The sequence below is a fragment of the Suncus etruscus genome, chromosome 4, assembly GCF_024139225.1.
Source record: "Suncus etruscus isolate mSunEtr1 chromosome 4, mSunEtr1.pri.cur, whole genome shotgun sequence".
Taxonomy (NCBI): Eukaryota; Metazoa; Chordata; class Mammalia; order Eulipotyphla; family Soricidae; genus Suncus; species Suncus etruscus.
In genome coordinates, this window is record NC_064851.1 from 57699606 (window position 1) to 57723568 (window position 23963).

Here is a 23963-nt window from a genome sequence, read left to right on the forward strand (position 1 = left end):
GCTCCGCGCCGCGCCGCCGCTGCCTCAGCTCCGCCGGCCCCACGACGCGAAGAGACGAGACGCGACGCGACGCGACGCGACGCGACCCTCCCCGCCCCTCTTCTCTTCTCCCCTCCCCTCCGCCGGCCGCCAGCGCGCAGCCGCACACCGGACGCCGAGGGGCGCCGCGCCGGGCGAGCGGTGGGCGGGGCTGCGGGGCGGGGCTAGGCGCGCGGGGCGGGGCCTGGTCTGCCTAGAACCCGGAGGTGGCTCTGCACGGAGGGAGCCGTGTGGGGTTTCCCGGATGGGAACGGCCGGGCGTGGGGCGTGGGGCGTGGGTCGGGGCTGCGAAGGCCGGGGGGAAGGAAGGAAAGAAGGAAGCACCCGGGTTGGGGACGGGGGTCGCGGGGCTGGCCCGGCGCGGGATGCGAGGGGCGACTTCGTGAGGGCCGCGTCGGGACGGCGAAGCCACGGGCGACTGACGGTCCGTCGCTCCTTTGTCTCACTTGATGCGGCCGCCCTAAGTCCCGACCCGTTGGTCCCAGGCGGCACAGTCGCAACTTCTCTGACTGACTTCTGTTCCCATGAGCATGATGGCAGTTTTCTTGAGCTCAGAATCTGGGATTCTGAGGTTCTCTCAGCCAACCTTTCAAGTGGTGGGCCTCCGTACATACACCATGTGTGCTGGTGGTGGTGGGCGGCGGCGGTGTTTTTTGTGCATTTTTCTCAGCTTAGCCCTCGACTATTATTTTGTGCCCAGGGTGCACCAGGAGCTTTTTCAAAGGTGCAGGCAGGATACAGCGGGAGATGAAACAGGCCAAAGCTCACCACTCTCTGGCTCCTATAGTTTAGACTCGAGGCTGGGGCCTACAATAAAGAAATAAGAACATGTAATGTGGAGAAAAAAAAAAAACACGAAGAATTTATGGCTGCAACACAGATTGAAATTACCTTCTCAAAAAAAAAAAAAAAAAAAGAATTACCTTCTCCTCACATCAAAATAGTGGTTGCCTACCTTGCATGGAGCAGAACCAGCACCCTATATGTTTTCCGAAGCTCACTAGGAGTGATTCCTGACTGCAGAGATAGATAAAAGTAACCCCTGAGTATGGCTCCAACCCAAAAAACAAAATGTGATTGCCCAGCCCATGTAGCTATACTGCCTTGATGTTTGCTCCTGTCATGCAATGACTTAGAGATGGATTTGATCCATCTTCTCAGGATACGTCATATTGGACACCCTGGCTAGCCCACAGTAGTCCCAAAGGCGGTAAGGCTTTCTTAAGGTTGGTATTTCTTCAAGAAAGAATTGCTGTGGCCCTGCAGCACAGAGCAGCACACAGCTAAGCAGGGAGTATAATGGGGACAGACAGATTTCCTAATCTTGTGGTTCTTCTCATTGTTCAGGAAGGCAAAATCTAGCAAAGTGATCACAAATCAAGATGTAAGCTTAAAGCCACAAATGATGTACTTAAAGCCACAAACACATGCCACTCAGAGGGGAATATGTGAGCAGTGTCGCAAACAACCTAGACTCAATGAACTTTTTTCCAAAGAAGTCTTGAAGAGGAGTACAGAAATCGGCTCAAAGAGCTGAGTCCATCTTTGGCATATGGGATGTCCATGTCCTACCCCTGGTTTTACATGGTCACCCAAAGCATCACCAGGGTCCTCCTGGTGATGAAAAAGGAGCAATATCTGAGCTGAAAGTAGGCCCTAAGCACCACTAGGTGTGCCCCTCCCAAACCAAAAAACTACACAATAGTAGTGTTGGAGGGCAGTGGAGATAGTAGAGTGATTAGGGCATTTGACTCTGGCACAACATCTGGTCCTCTCAGCCCCACTAGGAGTGATCTCTGAGCACCACTGGGCGTGGCTCTCCCTGTCACCCAAATGAATATCTTAGAGACTTGAAGAATGAAGAATACTTCATATACTAAAATAGCATGTGCAAAGAGGCAATAAAGGAAACAAAAACTGGCAAATGAGAACAAAATAGAATAGGAACATGAAACTCCAGAGCAGGTTGGGTTTGTGGTGGGAAAGTCTGAAATGTTGACTTTGCCAGAGGGCGGGTCACTCCTGGTCCATAAAAGCTGTGAATGAGAATATCTATCATCTATCTATCTATCTATCTATCTATCTATCTATCTATCTATCATCTATTTTAAGGGTAAACGTTTATTTGGAGTTGGCTGGGCAGCAGCGGCCACATGGGCATAGCAGTTCCTTGCTTGATTCAAGGCCCTTCAGGCCAAGTTGAGAAGCTCCTGGATGACCTCCTGCAGTACTTCGAAGATCTGAACTTGGTGAACTGCATTTGGCAGGCATTTGGCACAAAGGTCATCGTGTTTAATAGCCTCATGCATCTCTCCCTCAGCGATGATGCTGAATATTTTGGGAAGATTGGTATTGTTTGGGCCAAGAACGATTGGGTGATTGCTCTTGATCAGAAGGCATAGATAGCTTCCTCTTGGTCTTTGTGTAGCAACAACCAAAACAGCCAGTGGGGCAGTGTAGTAAATCAGCCCTTAGGATGGGCTTGGATGGTGGAGATGGAGGCCTTTGTCCTTAGGCCCCGGCCACTTGGCTCCATCCCCCATTAACCGGCAGGTCATTATCTTCAGGCGGTCATGGCAGGAAACAGATTCACTCAGACAGGCTTCATGAGAGAAAACATCTTTATTGCCCTGGCCATCACGTGTGTGGCCTACATCATAAACCTATTTATGCTATATATCTATTCAGCCTGCATTGTACTTGTCTCTCAGCCATCTCTGCTTCTGCTCCCTCTCCATGCTGGCAAAGACCTTAATCCTCTCCGGTCAAAACCTTATCTAACCTTTCCAAGACCCCACCCAGGAATGGACGGGGTCTTTCAGGTAAGATCAAGTTACCCAGGAAGAATGGAGGGATGGGGCTTCAGAGCAGGACCTCTTGGATGTTCACACAGTCATGCTTATACTTCATAATTCTCCTGACTGCTAAAATGCAGTTTTCTGTGGTATTGACATTTTCTTTGGTCTTCAGTAGACTGAATAACTCTTACCAGCAGTGGAAGAGCTTCTAAGAAGTACAGAAAGGCTAGTAGCTCTCGCTGCCATACTGAGCCATGATGCCCAGGCCGTAGATGGCCACCTGCAGGACCTCAGACCTGCTGTCATACATATACTAGAGCATTAGACACAGAAAATACTCTGAGTATTTAAATGCAGACAAATTAACATGGTTAAAGCACCACAAATAATTTTTTCAGAGTTCAGGAAGCCAGAAGTCTGCAATCAAGGTGTTTTAAGGGTCACGTCTCTGAAGGCACTTGAGTATTCTTTTTCTAGTCTCCTAATCTTTCTTTTTTTTTAATCTTCCTTTTATCTGTGGATGCATACTCCCAGTCTTGGCCCTCATTATCACAGGGCCCCTCTGTGTCTTAGAGCAATACTAAGCATTGGATTTAGGAACCAAGTAATACAGGGTGACATCATTATAGCTACAAAGAATTGTTTTCCAAATAAGGTCTAGTCCTGGATAGATAGTACTTCGATAAAGCTGTTTTGTTTTGTTTGTTTCTTTGTTTGGTACCACATCTAGAGGTGCTCAGGGTTTATTCCTGGTTCTGCGCTGAGGGATCGCAGGGACCACTCTTGGCTGTTTTCAGGGGAGTCTGTAGGGTGCTGCAGATTGAACTCTGGTTCTCCACATGCAAGGCAAGTACCCACTGTACTATCTCTTCAGCCTGGCCCTTCTCTCTGTCTCTATCTCTCTTTCTCTCCCCCACCCCACCCCTAGGAATGAACCCAGAGCTTCATGCCTATATGGAGTGAGTTTGACCACCAATAAGCCACTTCCCTAGGTTTTAGATGTGTCTTTTTAAGGAACCACTATTCAACCCACTGAACTGACCTTATAGAGAAAAGGGGCCTGATTTATAGAAAGGCAAGTTAATGAACCCATCCCCTGGCATATCAGGGGATCAAAATTCACTTGACTCTATGAACTTCCTTAATTGAATCTTTCCTGGGACCAGAGAGATAGGACAGGAGGTATAGCACTTACCTTATATGAGGCTGACCCCAGTTTGAATCCTTGGCACCATGTATGGTCCACAAACATTGCTAGAGGTCCCTAGTAAACACAGCCCTGAACTGATTAACCCTGGGGAACTGCTGGGTGTGGTCCGAAATCCACCAGAAAAAAAGTAAAGAAAAAAGTGCATTTAGCTGTATGTTCATGTATAAATGGAAATTTTTGCATGTAGAAGCATTACATATATTTTTTAAGCAGTGCTGAGGGAACCAAATGAGATACCAGGGATCAAATTGGATTGACCAAATGCAAGGCAAATGCCCTACATATTGTATTGTCACTCTGACCCCTATGTCTTATTTATTGCTAGGGGAACATATTTGGTGGCATTGGGGGCCCAAGGTGCCCTTTTGTGTTGTCCCTACTAGTAGTGCTGGTGAAGAGGCATGAACCACACTTGTGGTAGGAATTGAACTCAGACCCTCACACATCTGAGACAAAAGTTTGGAAAAAGACCTTTGTTGGGGGAATGATTTTTTGTTTTTGTTGGTAGGAGTATCTTAGGAAAGGGTCTTGCACAATAAAAGAAGGTTCTGTTAAAAACTAGAATTTTTTAATCTTATTTAAAGAGCATGTCTTACATAGTTGACATAGTTGATCATAATACATTTGTTTCCACATAAGTGAGAGCAAAATTATTTTTAAAAAATGGAAAGGGGAAAAAAGAAGAGAATAAAAAAGCATAGCAACAAGCAATTTGTGAAAATTATTATATTGCAAATGAGTAAGCTCTTGTTGCTAGCTGACCATTCTATTATTTCATTTGTTTCTGAACATTAAGTTACTTTAGCTACACATTGGCATCTAAGTTGGTGTGACCTATGGGGATGATAGTCTTAAACAAAAATAAAATAGACATGGCCATACCATCCAAGAATTCAAAGCACTATTACAGCTAATACTGCAACTTTTTTTTTTTTTTTTTTTTTGGTTTTTGGGCCACACCCGGCGCTGCTCAGGGGTTCCTCCTGGCTGTCTGCTCAGAAATAGCTCCTGGCAGGCATGGGGGACCATATGGGACACCGGGATTTGAACCAACCACTTTAGGTCCTGGATCGGTGCTTGCAAGGCAAACACTGCTGTGCTATCTCTCCGGGCTGCAACTTTTATGGGGAGTGTTTTCAGTTGCCAGATCCTTTAGAAGTATGAGAAAGTGGGGTGGGGGAGCCCACACTCCAAAAAAAGTCCTGGTAATGTCAGTCCCCAAACCTGCCATTCTGGAGGGTCAGATTGTTGTCTGCAGTCATAGAGGAGTGGTGAAGTAGAGCCAAGGGCAAAGTGGTGATTATGGATGATGGATACAGCAGGCATGGCTTTCAGGGAACAGAGGTTTGACCCACTCTCTCCTCCCAAGATTGCCAGCTTTCAGCGTGTGCATGATTTTTCATGGCTTGGTTTATATCTTTTTAGAGAACAGAGTGAGTCTATGGACCTAACTGGTTGCAGACATGGTTACTGAAATTAGAATATCAAAGACAGTGAAATTAACTTCAAGTAAGTCATGGGAGACCTGGGAAATGGCTCAAAGTACTGAGCATGTGCTATGAGAGGCCTGGGTTAGTGCTTTCTAAATTGTTTCCCAAGTAGAATACTATCAGAAAAAACTAAAAAATAATTTCGTAAATACAGAACCCATTTTTTGGGGTGGGCTGACTAGCTCTCTGGCTCCATTTATAGTACCTTTATAGTAAAGTTTATTTATTTCTTTAATTTGGGGGGGATCAATGCAGAGCTACTCAGAGCTATTCCCAGCTGTGTTAAAAGTTTGCTCTTACAGGGTCAGCAGTCCAACCCAAAACATGTGTTGTCTTTTGAGCCATTTCTCTGAATCACAGTTTATTTCTTATTTTTATTATTAAATCACCATGAGATACAAAATTAAATATTGAGAGATGTGGAAAGCATAGTAGGTACATGCTTGCCATGTACATGATCGAGAGGTCTGTCTCTGACCTATATATTTTTACGAGTACCTGATTGCAGAACCTGTAGTTATTCTTGAGCACATTGGGTGTGAACAAATGAAATTTTAAAAAGCTATTGATAGGGGCCGGAGATATAGAATGGAGGTAAGGCATTTGCCTTTCATGCAGAAGGACAGTGGTTCGAATCCTGGCATCCCATATGGTCCCCTGTGCCTGCCAGGGGCGATTTCTGAGCATAGAGCCAGGAGTAACCCCTGAGCGCTGCTGTGTGTGACCCAAAAACAAAAACAAACAAAAAAAGCTATTGATAGTTGTGTTTTGGTCATACAATTTTCAAACATCCTTCAAGCAGTATTTACTTCCTGTCACCAATTTCCCTAAGTACCCTCCTGTCTATCCCCTAACCCCACCCCAGCTTACAGCACTTCTCTCTCTCTCTCTCTCTCTCTCTCTCTCTCTCTCTCTCTCTCTCTCTCTCTCTCTCTCTCTCTCTCTCTCTCTCTCTCTCCTCTCTCCAGTTTGCTGTATTGATGAAGGGGTATCATGCATATTACTTTTCTTTTCAATTACAAGTTCTTGTCCAAATTGATCATTTCCAGCTATCATTTCATAGTTGTCCCTTCTCTGCCTTAACTGCACTTCCCATATCATCTGTATTGCCTTTGGTATTATTCTCATACGCACTATGATTTTTTTTGCTTATATCCAGCAGATAAGTGTGATCATTCTGTCTGTCCCTCTCCTTCAAATTCATCTCACACAGCATGATAGTCTCCATGTCTATCCATTTTTTTTTTTGGGTCACACCCAGCGGTGCTCAAGGGTTACTTCTGGCTGTCTGCTCAGAAATAGCTCCTGGCAGGCACAGGGGACCATATGGGATACCGGGATTCGAACCAACCACCTTAGGTCCTGGATCGGCTGCTTGCAAGGCAAACGCCACTGTGCTATCTCTCCGGGCCCATCCATGTCTATCCATTTTAAGAAAATTTCATGCCTTCATTTTTCCTAATAGCTGTATAGGATTCTATTGTGTAGATGTGCCACTTTTTTATCTACTCATCTGTTCTTGGGCACTTGAGTTGTTTTCAGGTTCTGGCTATTGTGACTAGAGATACAATGAACATAGAAGTGCAGATGCCAATTCTGCACTGTTAGAGGGCCCCTAAGGTATATTTCCAGAACCAGTATTGCTGGGTCGAATGGAAGCTTAGTGTTTTAAGGAATATCCATATTGTTTTCTAAAAAGGCTGGACATTCCCACCAGGACTGAATGAGAGTCCCTTGCTCCCTGCATCCACTTCAGCATTGGTCTTGTTCTTGATGTGTGCCAGTCTCTGCTAGATGATAGTGCTCTATTGTTTTGATTTGCAAGTCTCTGGTGATTAATAACATAGAACATTCTGTAATATGCCTTTTGGCCAGCTGTATTTCTTCTTTGAGGACATTTCTATTTATCTCTTCTCATTTTGGATTGGGGTTAGATTTTTTTTCTTTTTTAATATTATCTTTATTTAAACACCATGATTACAATCATGATTGTGGTTGGGTTTCAGTCATAAATAGAACACCTCTCTGCACCAGTACCACATTCCCATCACCAATGCTCCCCATCTCTCCAACAACCCCCCCCCCAGCCTGTATTCGAGACAGGCTTTCTACTTCTACCTCACTCATTGACATTGTTATGATAGTCCTTAGTGTAGTTATTTCTCTAACTGCACTCACCATTCTTTGTGGTGAGTTTCATATCGTGAGCCAATCCTTCTGCCCTCATCTCTGGGAATAATTTCAATAATGTCTTTTATTTTTCTTAAAACCCATAGATGTGAGACTATTCTGTCTCTCTCTCTCCCCCTCTGACTTATTTCACTCAGCATAATATTCCATGTACATTGATGTATAGGAAAATTTCATGACTTCATCTCTCCTGATGGCTGCAAAATATTCCATTGTGCATTGTATCACAGTTTCTTTAGTCATTCATCTGTTGAAGGGTATCTTGGTTTCCAGAGTCTGGCTATTGTAAATAGCGCTGCAGTGAATATAAATGTGAGGAAGGCATTTTTTATATTGCATTTTTGTGTTCTTAGGGTATATTCCTAGGAGTAGTATAGTTGGATCATATGGGAGCTCAATTTCCAGGTTTTGGAGGAATCTTCATATTGTTTTCCATAGGGGCTGGACTAGATGGCATTCCCACCAACAGTGAATGAGAGTTCTTTTCTCCCTACATCCCCGCCAGCACTGATTGTTCTTGTTCTTTGTGTGTGCCAGGCTCTGTGGTGTGAGATGGCACCTCATTGTTTTGATTGGCATCTCCCTGATGATTAGTAATGTGTAGCATTTTTTCATATGCCTTTTGGCCATTTGTATTTCTTCTTTGAGAAATAGTTTATTTTTTTCTCCCTATTTTTTGATGGGGTTAGATTTTTTTCTTATAAAGTTCTTTCAGTACCTTGTATATCTTAGATATTAGCCCCTTATCTGATGGGTATTGGGTGAATAGCTTCTCCCATGCTGTGGGTGGCTTTTGTATCCTAGGCATTGTTTCTTTTGAGGTACATAAGCTTCTCAGCTTTAAATAGAGTCCCATCTGTTTATCTCTGCTTTGACTTGTTTGGAGAGTGCTGTTTCTTCCTTGAAGATGCCTTTAGTCTCAATGTCTTGGAGTGTTTTACCTACATGTTTTTCTATATCTTATGGTTTTAGGTCTATATCAAGGTCTTTAATCCATTTGACCTTTGTGCAGGGTGTTAGATGGAGATCTGAGTTCATTTTTTTTTTTTTGCAAGTGGCTGACCAGTTGTGCCAACACCACTTGTTGAAAGAGGCTTTCCTTGCTCCATTTTGCATTTATTGCCCATTTAACAAAGATTAATTGATTGTATGTCTGAGGGACATTTTCTGAATACTCTAATCTATTCCACTGATCTGAGGGTAGATTTTTTTTCTTGTTAAGCTCTATTAGTGCCTTGTATATCTTAGATGTTAACTCCTTATCAGATGGGTATTGGGTGAATAATTTCCCCCATTCCTTGAAGGGGTCATTATTTCCTTTGAGATACAGAAGCTTCTTTCTTCTTCTTCTTTCTTCTTCTTCTTCTTCTTCTTCTTCTTCTTCTTCTTCTTCTTCTTCTTCTTCTTCTTCTTCTTCTTCTTCTTCTTCTTCTTCTTCTCGGGGTCATTATTTCCTTTGAGATACAGAAGCTTCTTTCTTCTTCTTCTTTCTTCTTCTTCTTCTTCTTCTTCTTCTCCTCCTCCTCCTCCTCCTCCTCCTCCTCTTCTTCTTCTTCTTCTTTTGGTCACACCCGGCAGCACTCAGGAATCGCCCCTGGCAGGCACGGGAGACCATATGGGATGCCAGGATTCGAACCACCATCCTTCTGGATGAAAGGCAAATAAATGCCTTATCTCCATGCTATCTCTCCAGTCCCACAAAAGCTTCTTAATTTAATGTAATCTCATCTGTTTATCTTTGCTTCCACTTACTTTGCCAGTAGTGTTTCATCTTTGAAGATGTCTTTAGCTTCAATGACATGGAGTATTCTGCCTACATTTTCCTCTATGTACTTTATGGTTTCAGGTCTGATATCAAGGTCTTTAATCCATTTTAAGTTGACCTTTATGCACAGTATTAGAAAAGAGATTTGAATTTAATTAATTTTTTTAACATGTAGCTGACCAGTTCTTCCAGCACTATTGTTAATGAGGCTTTTCTTTCTCTACTTCACAGTTTTGACCTCTTTATCAAAATCTAACTTATCATATATCTGGTTATCTGTCTCAGGATATACAATTCTATGCCACTGATCTGAGATTCTGCCTTTATTCCAATACCTACCACTTTGTAGTAGTTTGAAGTTGGGAAAGTAATGCCTCCCATCTTCTTTTTCTTAAAGATTGCTGTAGTTATTCTTGGAGTTTTATTTTTCCATATGAATTTCAGAAGTAATTGAGCTATTCCTTTGAAAAACACCCTGGGTATCCTTATAGGAACAATAGTGAATCTGTACAGTGCTTTGGGAGGTATTGTCATTTTAATGATGTTCATCCTGCCAATCTACAAGGGATGTGTTTCTTTTTCCTTATATCTTATTTCTTGAAGCAGTGTTTTGTAATTTTCTTGGGGGGAGTGTGTTTGGGCCATACCTGGTGGCATTCAGTGATTACTCTTCACTCTGCGCACAGAAATTGCTCCTGGCAGACTTGGGCAAACATATGGGATGCTGGAGATCAAACCCAGGTCTATCCTGGGTCAGCTGCATGCAAGGTAAATACTGTATTGCTGTGCTATCACTCTGGCCCCTTCTTCTACCTGTTTTAATTCATTTCAAGGTACATGATTTTCTCAGGCAAAATTCTGACTCGGGGTGGGGGGCAGAGTGGTGGCGCAAGTGATAAGTCATCTGCCTTGCACATGCTAGCCTAGGATGGACAATGGTTCGATCCCCCGGCATCCCATATTGTCTCCCAAGCTAGGAGCGATTTCTGAGCACATAGCCAAGAGTAACCCCTGAGTGTCACCAGGTGTGGCCCAAAAACCAAAAAAAAAAAAAAAAAAAAAAAAAAAGAAAAGAAAAAGAAAAAAGTGACTTGGATTTCTTAATTGGTGTTTTTTTTTTGTTTTTTTGGTTTTTGGTTTTTGGGTCGTACCCAGCAGTGCTCAGGAGTTACTCTTGGCTCTATGCTCAGAAATCGTCCCTGGCAGGCACAGAGGACCATATGCGATGCCGGGATTCAAACCATCGTCCTTCTGCATGAAAGGCAAATGCCTTACCTCCAAGCTCTCTCTGGCCCCAAAATCAATTGTTTCTAAAAGCTTTTTTATAGTCGTGGATTTTCTAAAGATAGTATCATATCATTTGCAAATAGTGAGAACTTGACTTCTTTTCTTCTTATCTAGATGCCCTTGATATTTTTTTTGCTTAATTGCTATGGTAATAAATATATAGTAGTTCTAACAGTATATCAAATGAAAATAGTGACATTAGGAACCTTGTCTTATGGATGTTCTTAGAGAAGGCTTTTAGTTTTTTCCTATTGAGCATAAAATATTTGCCACGAACTTGTGTCAAATGGATTTGACTAATCTGAGGAAATTTCCTTCAATTCCCATCTTGTTAAGAATTTTTAACATTAATAGATGCTAGATCTTATCAAATGCTTTCTCTGTATTTATTGGTATGATCATGTGATTTTAATTTTTTCTTATTGAAATGCTGCATTGTTGATTGACTGTACAGTTAAACAATCCTTGTATCCCACAATGAATCCTACTTGGTTATGGGTTATGATATTTTTAATGCATTGTTGGATTCTATTTGCTAGTATTTTCTAGCATCTATTTTTTGTTTAAGGATATCAGCCTGTAATTTTCTTTTCTGCATTGTCTTTATATGCTTTTGGTATCAATATGCTGTTCGCTTCATAGAAACTACTTGGGAGTTTTTCTGTTTCTATAATTTCCTAGAAGAGCATAAAAAAATATTGGCTGTAGGTCTTCTTTAAAGGTTTGAAAGAATCCACTAGAGAGTCTTATCTGGGTCTGGTCTCTTGTTTTTGGGAAGACTTTTGAGAAGACTACTTCAATTTATTTAATAGTGATAGTTCAGGTATTCCAAACCATCTTGGTTCAGCCTTGGGAGGATATAGGAGTCCAAGAATTTTTCCATTTCTTCTGATTCTCTCATTTTATGACATCGATGAGAGATGATCCTTTCAATTTCTGTGGTGTCCAATGTGATTTCATTTCACATTTGGTTTATTAGGATTCTTTCCCTTTTATTGATTAGTCTTGCTAGTAGTTGATTAATTTTGTTTATTTTCTCAAAGAATCAACTTTTGGTTTATTGATATCTTGGATTTTTTGGTGGGGGAATTCCAATTCATTAATTTTTGCTCTGAGTTTTATTATTTCCTTCTCCCTACTTGCTTTTGGCTCAATTTATTACTTATTATTATTAAGTTGTAAAGTCAAGTTACTTATGTGAGCCCTTTCTTTCTTTCTGTTGAATGCTTGCAAATTTCCTCTTAACAATGCTTTTGCTGTGTCCCACAAGTTCTGGTAATTCATAACCTCATTTTCATTTGTTTCTAGTGATCTTTTAATTTCCTATTTGATTTTTTCTCTGGCACAGTAGTTGTTCATTAATGATTTAATTTCCATGTGTTTGCCTTATCTCCATTTCTCTTTGTGATTAACATCTATTTTCAGTGCTTTATGGTCTAAGAAGATAACAGATATGATTTTTATTCTCTTGACTTTGTTGACATATATTTTGTGTCCCAGCCTGTGATCTATTCTGGAGATTGTTCCATTTCACCAGAGAAGAACATGTATTTAGCTTTTGGGGGATTAAAAACCATGTCACATATATACATATATATACACATATACATATATATGTATATATGTATACACACACATACACACAAAGCACCTCTCTCATTTCTTCTTAAAAAGCACGTATTTTCTTTCTGAGCTTTAGTCTAGTTGATCGATCTAGAGTTGCAGAGTTGTGCTGAAATCTTCAACTATGGGGCTGGAGAGATAGCATGGAGGTAAGGCATTTGCCTTACATACAGAAGGTCGGTGGTTCGAATCCCGGCATCCCATATGGTCCCCTGAGCCTGCCAGGAGTGATTTCTGAGCGTAGAGCCAGTAGTATCCCAAGCGCTGCTGGGTGTGACCCCCAAAAAAAACAAAAACAAAAAAGAAACCTTCAATTACTATTGTGTTGCTATTAATTCTCCCTTCAAGGCTATTGTCAGATGTTTTAAGTATTTTCCTGGTCCCTAATTAGGTACATAGATGTTTAGGAGTGTGAGCACTTTGTAGCGTATATGCCCTTTTGTCATTAAGAAATGCCTCAAAAACCAACCAAAATTCCAGGTATGCTGGAGTTTGGGATGATGGGCATCTTCCCCACACCTGGTGGTGCTTAGGAGACCATGTGGTGCTGGGGTATCAAACCCTGGCCTCCATGCAGAGCTTGCACTCAGTACCTCTTCTGTCCTTTATTCCATTTCTTTTTTCTGTGTTCAAATAACCTGCTCTCCTCATTTAGATCATTCTTTGCAAGTCTGTGTTGGGGACTTAATTTTATCCTATTAAAAAGAATATTCACTGTAACAAAATCTGGTATCTTGCTAAAAAGAGTGCGGGGTCCTGAAGCCCCCCAGGGGGGCCCGGCCAGCAGGAATTAGCTGGGAAGACTTCTCAGACAACCGCACTCCTATTTTGCTGGGTAGAAGAACAACCACACCTGTAAAAATCTGAGAGAGGTTAATAATAAAGACCCAAGGCAATGTCTCACTGCTCAAGGGCAACTTTATTTGGCTACAGCTCCTTCTTATATAGTGAAGGAGAAGGGGGCAGTACAAAGATAATGTCAATCACACTTTTGGTGCGAAGGTCCATACAAGGCAAGAATACATATCAGGTTACAAGGAACAAAGAAAGTAAATCATTCTCCAAATAAGGAAATGGGCAGTGGGCTAGGAGGCAGGATTACCTGCAAGTCATGATGAACGTGCTGTTTCCATGGAGATTTCTTGTGACCTTCTAGCTGCATATCTAAACTTTTAACAGATATAAGGTGGGGGCAATGTTCTTACAGAAATAATTTTGTACAGACAATGTAACATATACACATAATAACTGCCTTGTTGACTCCGGAATGTAGTTGAGGGAGTAAGACCTCATTTTTGGGAATGGTACCGGGCCGTGTTGCTCTCCTCCGGGCTACAAGATTAATTATCTCTTGCAGCTGCACATTCCTTTCTCTTTAGCCCAAGAACTTACAGCAAGACTGCATGTAGCCTTTAGGTGAAAGGCTGGATTATGGCAGAAAGAACAGCAAAATGGCCTCAAACAAGTCACAGTCCCCAACATCTCCCCCTTTCTCTTCTAATAAAAGAAGGAAAGTCGTGAGCGGGTGGAAGAACCGTGTCTTAGGCTACAAGGTTTGACCAGGTCGGACACGGCCAAAGCCGCATTTAAAAGGTGGCTACAAGCGCCGTGGGTGTGCACAGAGATTCGAATTATGTTTTGTAGCCTTTTAGGGCCGTGTCCTAACTGGGACCTTGCTAATCCCGTCGTAGGTATCTCCACAGCCGAGAGCACAAGTACCGGAGCGAGCTCCGTTTGTTAGCTATGCGCTCTATCTCCTGAAAACTTAGTGGCTGGAAGGGCGGCTTGGTGACAAAAGCCAAGTTTTCACAGGAGTCACGTTGGGTTAACTGTTGGTAGTGAACTTGAACAGAGGTTTTTGCCGTCTCATCTACCTGGTTTTTAACAAGGGCAGTAAGTTTGCGGAAAGCCCATGGGTCAAAGGAAAGGAGCAGCATGAGGCTAATAAGAGGGCCCCAAAATAGTGGACAGTAATGTATGTATCCAAGGAGAAGAGAAAAACCAACCCTGTTACCAACCTTGTTCTTCATTGAAATGTTTTTGGAAGTCTTTTATACCGTCACCAATGTGTTGAACGCTATTCCTAACTAATCCAGTTTTGTCTTTGAAAATACAACATTGTTCCTTAAGGGCTACACAGACTCCCCCCTCTTTCATAAGGGCAAAATATAGAGCACGACGATTTTGAAGAACTATATCAGCAAGGGAACTAACAGTATCGTAGGGGTTGAGGAGAGAAGCTAAGCTAACAGCGTTCATAATATGGGTCTGTGAGGGCTAGAGCAGAGGCATTTATAAGATTTAAAATAACTTGAGAGGAGGAGGATGGGCCAGAAGGCAGAGTCCGTAGCTCACAACTTGCCCAACAGTGAGTTAATGACGCTGAGGCTGAACTTTCCAGAGAAGAAGTTTAGAGTCATTGGTGTAGATAGGAGATTTAAACGTTGTGATGCTTTCATAAAACGGCGAAACCGGTGAATTGCAGATTTAACAGTGTTCATAGCTGGTGTTGGAGAGCGCTTGGGCAGAGGCATTGACCATTTGCAGGATGAGGTTCAAGGTGGAAACCGGACCAACAGGTTTGATGGTTATTTTAGGCATTAACAAAGCTAAAACATAATAATCATGATAAGCAAGAAACATTTCAGTAACAATATGGGGAGAAAATTTAGTGGAGCAAACAAAATAAGTGGAGTTGGGGGCTTCAATGAAGATGGAAGAGTTGTTAACAATAATGGTTTGATTGCAAATGTCTGATTGTTGAACAGGGGGGCACATATATGGTTTGAGTAAGCAAAGTTCCACGACCGTGACTTGTTTGCAATGGAGGTTGTTGGTGGCAATGGTGGGCATCCAAGGCAGCTAGGCAGAGTGCCCAATTCAGCATTGTCAAAGGTGGAGTCAGTTAGAAACAGGTTTGCAGGAATGGCGGCTAGCAGGAGATTTATAAGAAAACAGCTTGGCAGGAGGCAAAATGGTTACTTCATATAAAAATTAAGAATTTACTTAGTTTTCTGGCTTGGGTTTACAAGCAGAAAACATTAGCAATTTACATTACATGAGTTAATTTTGAATACCACGGGAATGTTATTTGACTTGTTAGACTTTGGCATAAAAGAAAATTTATAATTAACAATTGCTAATTAAAAAAATTTTTTTAAACTGAATATAAAGGATTTTTCTTAAACTTCTAGTTATTATGTTAAAGCTGGATGCTGTTTTTTAGCCATAAATACATATTCTATAGGCCTGAACTTACACATAACAGGAAAGCCGGGTGACTGCAAAGTCCAGAAATTCTCCAGGGAAAAGTTATCCCCGATGGCCATTGAGAAATCTGGGGTTTGCCATCTCCCACACCTTCCGCCATGTTCTTAGAAGGACAAAGCTAGCTTAATACATAATTTTTAACACATGATTTTTAGTTGCAAGATGCCAGTCTGTGAACTGACCAGACTGAACCAGGTTGAAAAAATTAATTGAAATTTGAAAAATGGATAAGGCTTTAAAAATTGTATTATTATAAAATGTAGAGATAACAAATAAACAGACAAAACAAAACAACACTAAACACAACATTTTACACTTGTGGCCACTTTCATTCATCACAACAGACAGATAAACAGATAAAAGGAGTGATTTAAGACTTATTTATAAAAAATTGACAAGCGCTTTTAAATATTTAGCTAGCATGTTTGTGAGAAGAAGAAAAAAAAATTTTTGTAGAAAAACTTTTTTAGTTTTGAGAAGTACTTAATGTAGATGGAGTGGAACTTTGCTGAAAATAAATTTTAAGGTTTAGATTTAACACAAAACATTTTTAAAACAACTTTAATTTGAAGTTTAAAACATTAAGTAAAATGGTTAATGAGCACTGTAGAAGGAGTCTCTACTTGGAAGTATGAAATGATTTGCTGTAAATGAATAGGTTTTCTTTAAATTGGTTTTGCAGTAGAACAGTAAGACAGCTGTAATAAAGTGTTAAAATTTTTATGATTAAACACAATAGCATGAACTATGATTATTAAAGGTATAAAAACTGATTTTTAAAAAACAAACAATTGTTTTTACCATGAAGACTTTAAGTGAATAATTTGTAAAAAATATTATATACTAAATTAACTAAATGCTTAGATTATTATAAAATATAGTTAAAGACATCTGATGTATTTACACACTTAGAACTTAAGACTAAAATTGTATTTAATACTAGTTAATTTGCTTATAAAGTTTAGTTACTTTTATATATTACTTATAAAATTATATATAATATATTTTTCATTTATATTATTTTTTCACTGCGACACAAATATACAGATTTGTATAATGTGCTGATATTTTGAATGCACTTAAAATAATAGTTCTTTCAATGCAGAAATAAAGAACAACCATTGCTGTAGCACAAAGTTAAAACTAAGGGTACTATAAAGCACACCTAGGTGTTTACTGTGCATTAAATTAACTATATTGTTTAAAAAGGCTAACCACATTATTTTTCACATAATTTTGTAAATACTTTAAAAATTAAAATAAAACTTTTAATAGAAATATAAGACTTAAATTTAACACTTTTGTGTTCGTTTGGATTTTAAAACACAAAGAAGTTTTTCTTTTACCAACATTTTGTTATCTGTAAAGTGACAGAATTATGACCTTGGTGTAAAATTTTCTGAGAGGCATGAAAAAAAAAGTTTATTGCTGTTATTTTCCTGTTGCTTTTTAATGTTTTAATAATTACTTTACACTACTTAATGCACTAAACCTAATAACACATATCTGACGAAGTGTAGGGCTGACAAGGTGAAGCAGAGTCTTTCACTGATAACTCGGGGAGGGGCCAGCACAGTTAACAGCAGGAAGGCTAGAGGCAAATTATTTACAGTCCGCAGGGTGTAATGATATAGAGAGAAAAAAAAAAGCAATCTTTTAAGATTAATTACTAATTTATTGGAATTAGAGGGAATGGCAACTGAAGAGGGGAGTCTGGGTTGCAGAAGTACCATGGGGATCATGGTTTTATTAATTGATTTGAGAATATGCAAGAGATGCCACTTTTCAGATTTATTTTGAATAACAAAGATTGGGTATTTCAAGGTGAAATGGAAGGCTTAAAGTGGGAGTGGCAGGGCCTGAGCTGGCTGTTTCCCAAGGCCGGCAGGAAAGAGGTTGAAGGAGGCTGAGGGCTGGTTTGAGCAAAATGTACTGAGTAAAAGGTACATTAGGCTCAGAAGTTTTAACAGCAAAGTGTAGATATCGCAAGGTTTTATGGCTTAGCAGATGATACTTTGTAATTATCCTGCTCACTGTGCCCTTAGAATTTTTTGTAGGCACTGCAGCAGTTTCTGTTTTATGGCACTCAGCCTGACTTTTATTAGTTTGTTTCTTTGAATTCTCAAGAGGGGGGGCTTGGCCGTGGAATTCAGTGGGCAGAGGACAGACAACTATAGATTTAGGAGGGGGGGGGGAACGCCTGAAGGGCAGAAACCTGTGAATTAAGAGAAGCAGCCTGTTTTTGAAGGCTTAAGATTTGTTTAAGATTTTCAATTTGGCCAAGTAGTTTCATTTCTATAGCTTTAAGAGGGGGAGCGGTGAGAGGAGGGAATCTGCCATGGTTAGGGACTGAGCGTTCTCCGCGGTGGAGGCTGCTGAGCAGGTGGGGGAAGACTTTCTCCATTAGGGAGAAAGACAGGAAAGGTAGCGCTGGTTTTTGAGCCAAGAGCATTATCAAGTTTGTTAGAGAGGTGAGAGACCATGGATGTAATTGTGGTGAGTTGAGAGCTTAAGTCAGAAAAGGAAAAAGGGGGGGGGGGGAGGGAGAAAGCAGCAACAGTTTGTTGCCGGTGTGGGGGAGCTGCTGGAATGCCGGCTCTGGGGAGCGACTTCCAGGCACAGAGGGCAGCAAGAGCCATGTTGGCAAGCTGGGACCTGGAAAGTGTGTGCTGTACCTTTAAGGTATGAAAAGAGGCGAGGCCAGCTATAAGAGCTTAGAGATCAGGATTCCTGCCTATCTGCAAGGGCTTTGCAGCGGAAAAAAAAGTTAACTTCCCAAGAGACAAAGAGTTCAGCTTTTAGATTCTAAGCAGGAGAGCGTGTAAGGGGCTTGGGGGCCATAGGAGGTTACGGCTTGAAATGGCTCTTTGAGGCTTTTCCAATTAAAGGCTTTGTATTGTTGCAATTGCTGGCTAAGGAGGGGAGGGTGGTGAAACAGGGACGGAGCTGAAGCTAGGGAAGTGAAGGGCTGTTTAGGATTTTGCACAGAGGGTGCAGTGGCAGAAGTAAAGATGAAGGGTCAGAAGAGGAAGGAAACTGAGAGACAGAGTCAGAGCGAGAGGGAGCCCAGGAACACTAGATTTTTGGCAAACATCATGAACAAACATTAAAAAATTACAAATATCTTTTTTGGTAACCTCTATATGTCTGGCTTTCAACTCAGACTGTATATATTTAATGAATTTAAGTTCAGTACTCAACGAAACACCCATGGAAGTGAAGCCAACGGGCGAAGCCCCAAGAGCCAATCAGGGGCGGTGATCAGAACGACTGAAAAAACTGCAGTTTAAATTTTTGATTAAGGCTAACTCGTTTCAACGCTTACCCGGATGGGGTATTCCTGCGATTTACGAAACAGCTCCGGACTCGCCGACCCGTAGTCGTTCGGGGTGTGGCGGTGGTCTTCGAGCCCAGCGTTGGGCGCCAAAATGCGGGGTCCTGAAGCCCCCCAGGGGGGCCCGGCCAGCAGGAATTAGCTGGGAAGACTTCTCAGACAACCGCACTCCTATTTTGCTGGGTAGAAGAACAACCACACCTGTAAAAATCTGAGAGAGGTTAATAATAAAGACCCGGGGCCGGGCGGTGGCGCTGGAGGTAAGGTGCCTGCCTTACCTGCACTAGCCTAGGAGACGGACCGCGGTTCGATCCCCCGGCGTCCCATATGGTCCCCCAAGCCAGGAGCGACTTCTGAGCGCATAGCCAGGAGTAACCCCTGAGCGTTACCGGGTGTGGCCCAAAAACCAAAAAAAAAAAAATAAATAATAAAGACCCAAGGCAATGTCTCACTGCTCAAGGGCAACTTTATTTGGCTACAGCTCCTTCTTATATAGTGAAGGAGAAGGGGGCAGTACAAAGATAATGTCAATCACACTTTTGGTGCGAAGGTCCATACAAGGCAAGAATACATATCAGGTTACAAGGAACAAAGAAAGTAAATCATTCTCCAAATAAGGAAATGGGCAGTGGGCTAGGAGGCAGGATTACCTGCAAGTCATGATGAACGTGCTGTTTCCATGGAGATTTCTTGTGACCTTCTAGCTGCATATCTAAACTTTTAACAGATATAAGGTGGGGGCAATGTTCTTACAGAAATAATTTTGTACAGACAATGTAACATATACACATAATAACTGCCTTGTTGACTCCGGAATGTAGTTGAGGGAGTAAGACCTCATTTTTGGGAATGGTACCGGGCCGTGTTGCTCTCCTCCGGGCTACAAGATTAATTATCTCTTGCAGCTGCACATTCCTTTCTCTTTAGCCCAAGAACTTACAGCAAGACTGCATGTAGCCTTTAGGTGAAAGGCTGGATTATGGCAGAAAGAACAGCAAAATGGCCTCAAACAAGTCACAGTCCCCAACAAAAGAGTTTCAAATCTGAAACCCTAAATAAAACCCAGTGGTCTTGCACACAGTGGCTAGCATTTCATGAATAACGTTTCTTTACCAAGATAAAGAAAAGCCCTGAACTATTCTTCTCAAAAGTTTCTAGAGATGCACTTTGTCTTGAATGTCCTGTTCTGAGAGTTACTGCATCAGCTGTATTATTGGCCAGTTTTCTGAGCAAGAGAAAAAGAGATGCCTCTATTGTTTTATTTTGTTTTTTTGGGGGGGGCTGTTTTTGGACTACACCCAGAAGTGCTCAGAGTTACTTCTGGCTGGTCTACATTCAGGTATCACTCTTGGCAGGCTGGAGGACTATATTGGGATGCTGGGAGTGGAACCCAGGTTGGTTCGTACAAGGCAATTGCTTTCCCCATGGCTTTATCTCATTTTAAAACCAGTCTTTTGCAAGAACTATCTCTACTCTCCACCCCTCAAAATCGGTAAAAAAAAAATCAATATCCGGGACAGAGGGGGATACTACATCGGATAGGTCATTTGACTTGCACGGCAGATTCCAGTTCAATCTCTGATACCCCATATAATCCTTCTGAGTCCTTCCAAGTGTAATCCCTGAGTGTGGAGTCAGGAGTAAGCACTTTGAGCACCTCTGGGGCTTGTTTGGGGGCTGTAACATCAAACCAAAAATACTTCATACTAAATTTTGGGGTTTGTATTTCTTCAGATATAACAGCATTTCTTGTTTCTAGTGAAGAAAATAACTGCAAACTCCTTAGCAGCAGTACAGAGGGAATACATTTCTACTCTATATAGAACATTATACTTAGCAGTTGTAGCTTTCAGACTCTGTAGTAACCTCAAGAAGTGTAACATATAGAAAACTCAAATACAGAGACCAGTGTTCTTTCCGCAGATTTATATCGACACACAATTTTATGAATCTAAAACTTTGTATAATTTTCATTCATTTTAGTAGAAAGCAGAGTGGTGTTTCTACATACAATATTACATTTGGTCTGTCTATAATGCCTGTTAGCTAATAAAATCGTTCTCATTATGCTACGGCGGGAAATAAGCAACACGGAGAGGTAAAGACAGACCTTGCAGCAGAGACCAGACCGACGCGGCCACCCGGGTTCGATCTCCGACTTCCCATATGGTCCCCCCATTCTCCCTTTAGTGCCCACGAGCCCCCCCACCCCCGCACCGCCAGTAATTAATTCCTGAGTGCAGAGCTATGAGTAACCCTCGGCCACCGCCGGGTGTGGCCCCAAATCCGAAAACAAACCCAAACCACCACAACCAAACTAAAGACCTTGGGACACTACTCAGCTCCAGGACGACAAAGGCAACAGCGGCGAGAGAGCGCGGCGAACTTCCGGCGAGACTCAGGGGGCGGAGCCCACACCGGAAGTCAGTCGTTCCACCTGAAGCCGAAGATGCGGCCCGAGTGTGCAGCCCCGGCTCAAGGAGCGGGACCGCGCAGGCGCACTGAGGCTCTTCGAAGCCGAGGAGGCGGACGAACCCCGGGCTCGGCTCGGCTCGGCTCGGCTCGGCTCGGCTCGGCTCGCCGGGTCCCGGGCAAGATGAAGCCGGGCGAGGAGCAGCCCGTGGAGGGAGGAGCCCGCGCTGACCTCTGCGAGCTGGAGCCGCTGAAGGCGCGCGCCGCGCAGTGCATAGACGGCGCGGCCGAGCGTCTGGGCGCCCTGAGCCACGCCATCTGGAGCAAGCCCGAGCTGGCCTACGAGGAGCACGGCGCCCACGACGCGCTCGCGCGCTTCTTGGAGCTGGAGTCGTGGGCCGTGCAGCGCCACTTCCGGCTGCCCACCGCCTTCCGCGCCGAGTGGGCGCCCCAGGAGGCCCGGGCGGCCCGGGCAGCCGCGCGCCCGCTGCAGCTGTGCTTCCTGTGCGAGTACGACGCGCTGCCCGGCCTGGGCCACGCCTGCGGCCACAACCTGATCGCCGAGGTGGGCGCGGCGGCCGCGCTGGGCGTCAGGGGGGCCCTGCAGGGGGTCCCCGCGCCCCCTCGTCCCGTGAAGGTGAGGCGGCCGGAGGCAGGCGGGGCTGCTGCGTGGCCCTTTCGCGCCCGGAGGCTGTGCACCGGCCCCGCCCAGCGACCTGTCAGTCGTGCGCGTGTTGCCCGAGTTGCCCTCTCCGGCTTCTGTGTCTCGCGTCTTTTCTGAGCATGCCGACAGTGGGGCGCGTGGACACTGGCTTAGAGGGCATGTAGCGCCTGGTCTCCGTTGCTGTGCTTATTTTTGGGAACCAAGACCAGAGGGATTAAGGGGCCTAACTGGGGACTGTGATCCTGGCCAGGAAACTCACTGCCCCGAGGGCCCTCTGCTATAGTTAGGGTGTCATTGGGGTGCTTGGGGTGATAGATTGCAGAGAATCTTTTCGCCTCCAAGCCTACAGGACTCGGCACTTGGGGATTTTAAACGGTGGCAGTGGCTCGCATTTGCCCCGCGCATGGGCTGGTTCTTAAGTGTTTTCAGTATTTCAGGAGGTAGCTGTGACCTCTCTACGGGGCGCTGTCGTCTGTCCTTGCAAGAGGACAGCTTAAATCATGTATGGCTGGTTTTTGTAGGTAGATGTTTTTCGTCTAAGCTCATCCTCACCCTGTATCTCTGTTTTTGTCTGTAGATTTTTTTTTTTTGTCTTGCTGTGAACTCCCTCACTTTACAGATTCAAGGAGGAAGCTAAAGAATGAATCGAAGAACTTTTAGCCCATTTTCCTGTTGTCAGAAACGTTTTATTTTGCTCATGTGCTATAATAGTTGAAGGCTAATTAGCAAAGTATCACTATGGAGTGATACTGCAAGTCTCCGTCAGACAGTTCTGTCAGATTGCCTCGGCAAATTACAATTCAGAATGTTACCAACACCTGGTAAATGGTCATTTAGTGCAAGATATCTTCGCTGTTATCTTGGCTGGGTGTTTGTGAATCCAAGAACAGTCCCCAGAATGAGAAATTACTTCCCATCCCCTTGTCCCCTTTCGGGGGAAGACCTTGGAAATATTTATCCGCAGCAAATAATAATCCACACAGACCAGAACGATAGGGTTTAAAAGATCGGGCAAGGAGAGCCAAAGAATCCTCCTGCAGCCAGCAGCTTTTCACAGAAGGCCCCTCACTCCTGTTCCTCCAGCTATTTATTCCCAACTCCACAGCGCCCCACCTGGAAGGGTTAGGTGGGGCAAAAGTCACAGAACAATCCTAAGGAAACACTTTTATATACAATTCCAAGAATCATTTTATGGAAACTTTTTCATATGCTACAATTTAGTGTTTCTTGTTAAAGAGTCTAGGGTTTAAAAGATTGTGTATTTGAGGAACATAGGTAATTCTCTGTCACTAGTTGAAAACATAGGATTGGTAGTTGGTAGCTTTGGATTGGACTTACAGCTCTATATTGTACATGTTCTGAACCATCTCTCCCCGCTCCCCATGAAAAATGCTTGTCCGTGCATGTGTGTCATCCTCTGTCTCCAAATGTGCCTATTTATATTTCTCATGTTTGACATTATACTATTATCTCATCAGAAGTACCAAATAAATACCATAAAAAATAAATGATACCAAAAAAAAAAAAAAAAAGAAACGTTTTACTTTGAACGGTGCCATTTTTCTTTTATTTATTTTTTTATGGATTCTTGCCGTTAGCTGTCTTCTCTTTCTGGAGGCTTGTCTTTGCTTTAGCCAGGTTGGAGAGGCAACCTTCATTGCTTGACATGTGGGGAAGGCTAGTGGTAACCAAGTTTATGACAAGTTGGGACATTTAAGACATCAAATTTAGACAAGGTTTAAGAGTTAAGAGCGGGTTTGGAGTGTGGAAATTTCTAAAGAAAGCAAGACTTAGGAAATGTACTTGCTTCTGATTTTAAAAACTAATGAGTTTCAGCAAGGTTATTTATCTGCCTTACCTGGAAATGGAATTTAATGTTGA

The 23963-nt window shown here is 42.8% G+C and overlaps 1 protein-coding gene and 1 non-coding gene across 3 annotated transcripts in view; one reads left to right on the plus strand and one right to left on the minus strand.

Annotated features, from left to right (window-relative positions):
- Positions 1-16726: 16726 nt before the first annotated feature.
- Positions 16727-16856, minus strand: LOC126007741 (small nucleolar RNA SNORA22). Its single transcript, XR_007495230.1, has one exon. It is a non-coding gene; the product is annotated as a small nucleolar RNA SNORA22 (small nucleolar RNA).
- A 4712-nt stretch (positions 16857-21568) lies between these two features.
- Positions 21569-23963, plus strand: part of PM20D2 (peptidase M20 domain containing 2) — a 189671-nt gene continuing 187276 nt past the window's right edge. For both annotated transcript variants that reach the window (XM_049772249.1, XM_049772248.1), the window contains exon 1: positions 21569-22055. In XM_049772249.1, coding sequence (XP_049628206.1) covers positions 21603-22055 — 453 coding nt within the window. In that variant the 5' untranslated portion in view covers positions 21569-21602. The remainder of the gene's footprint in view (positions 22056-23963) is intronic.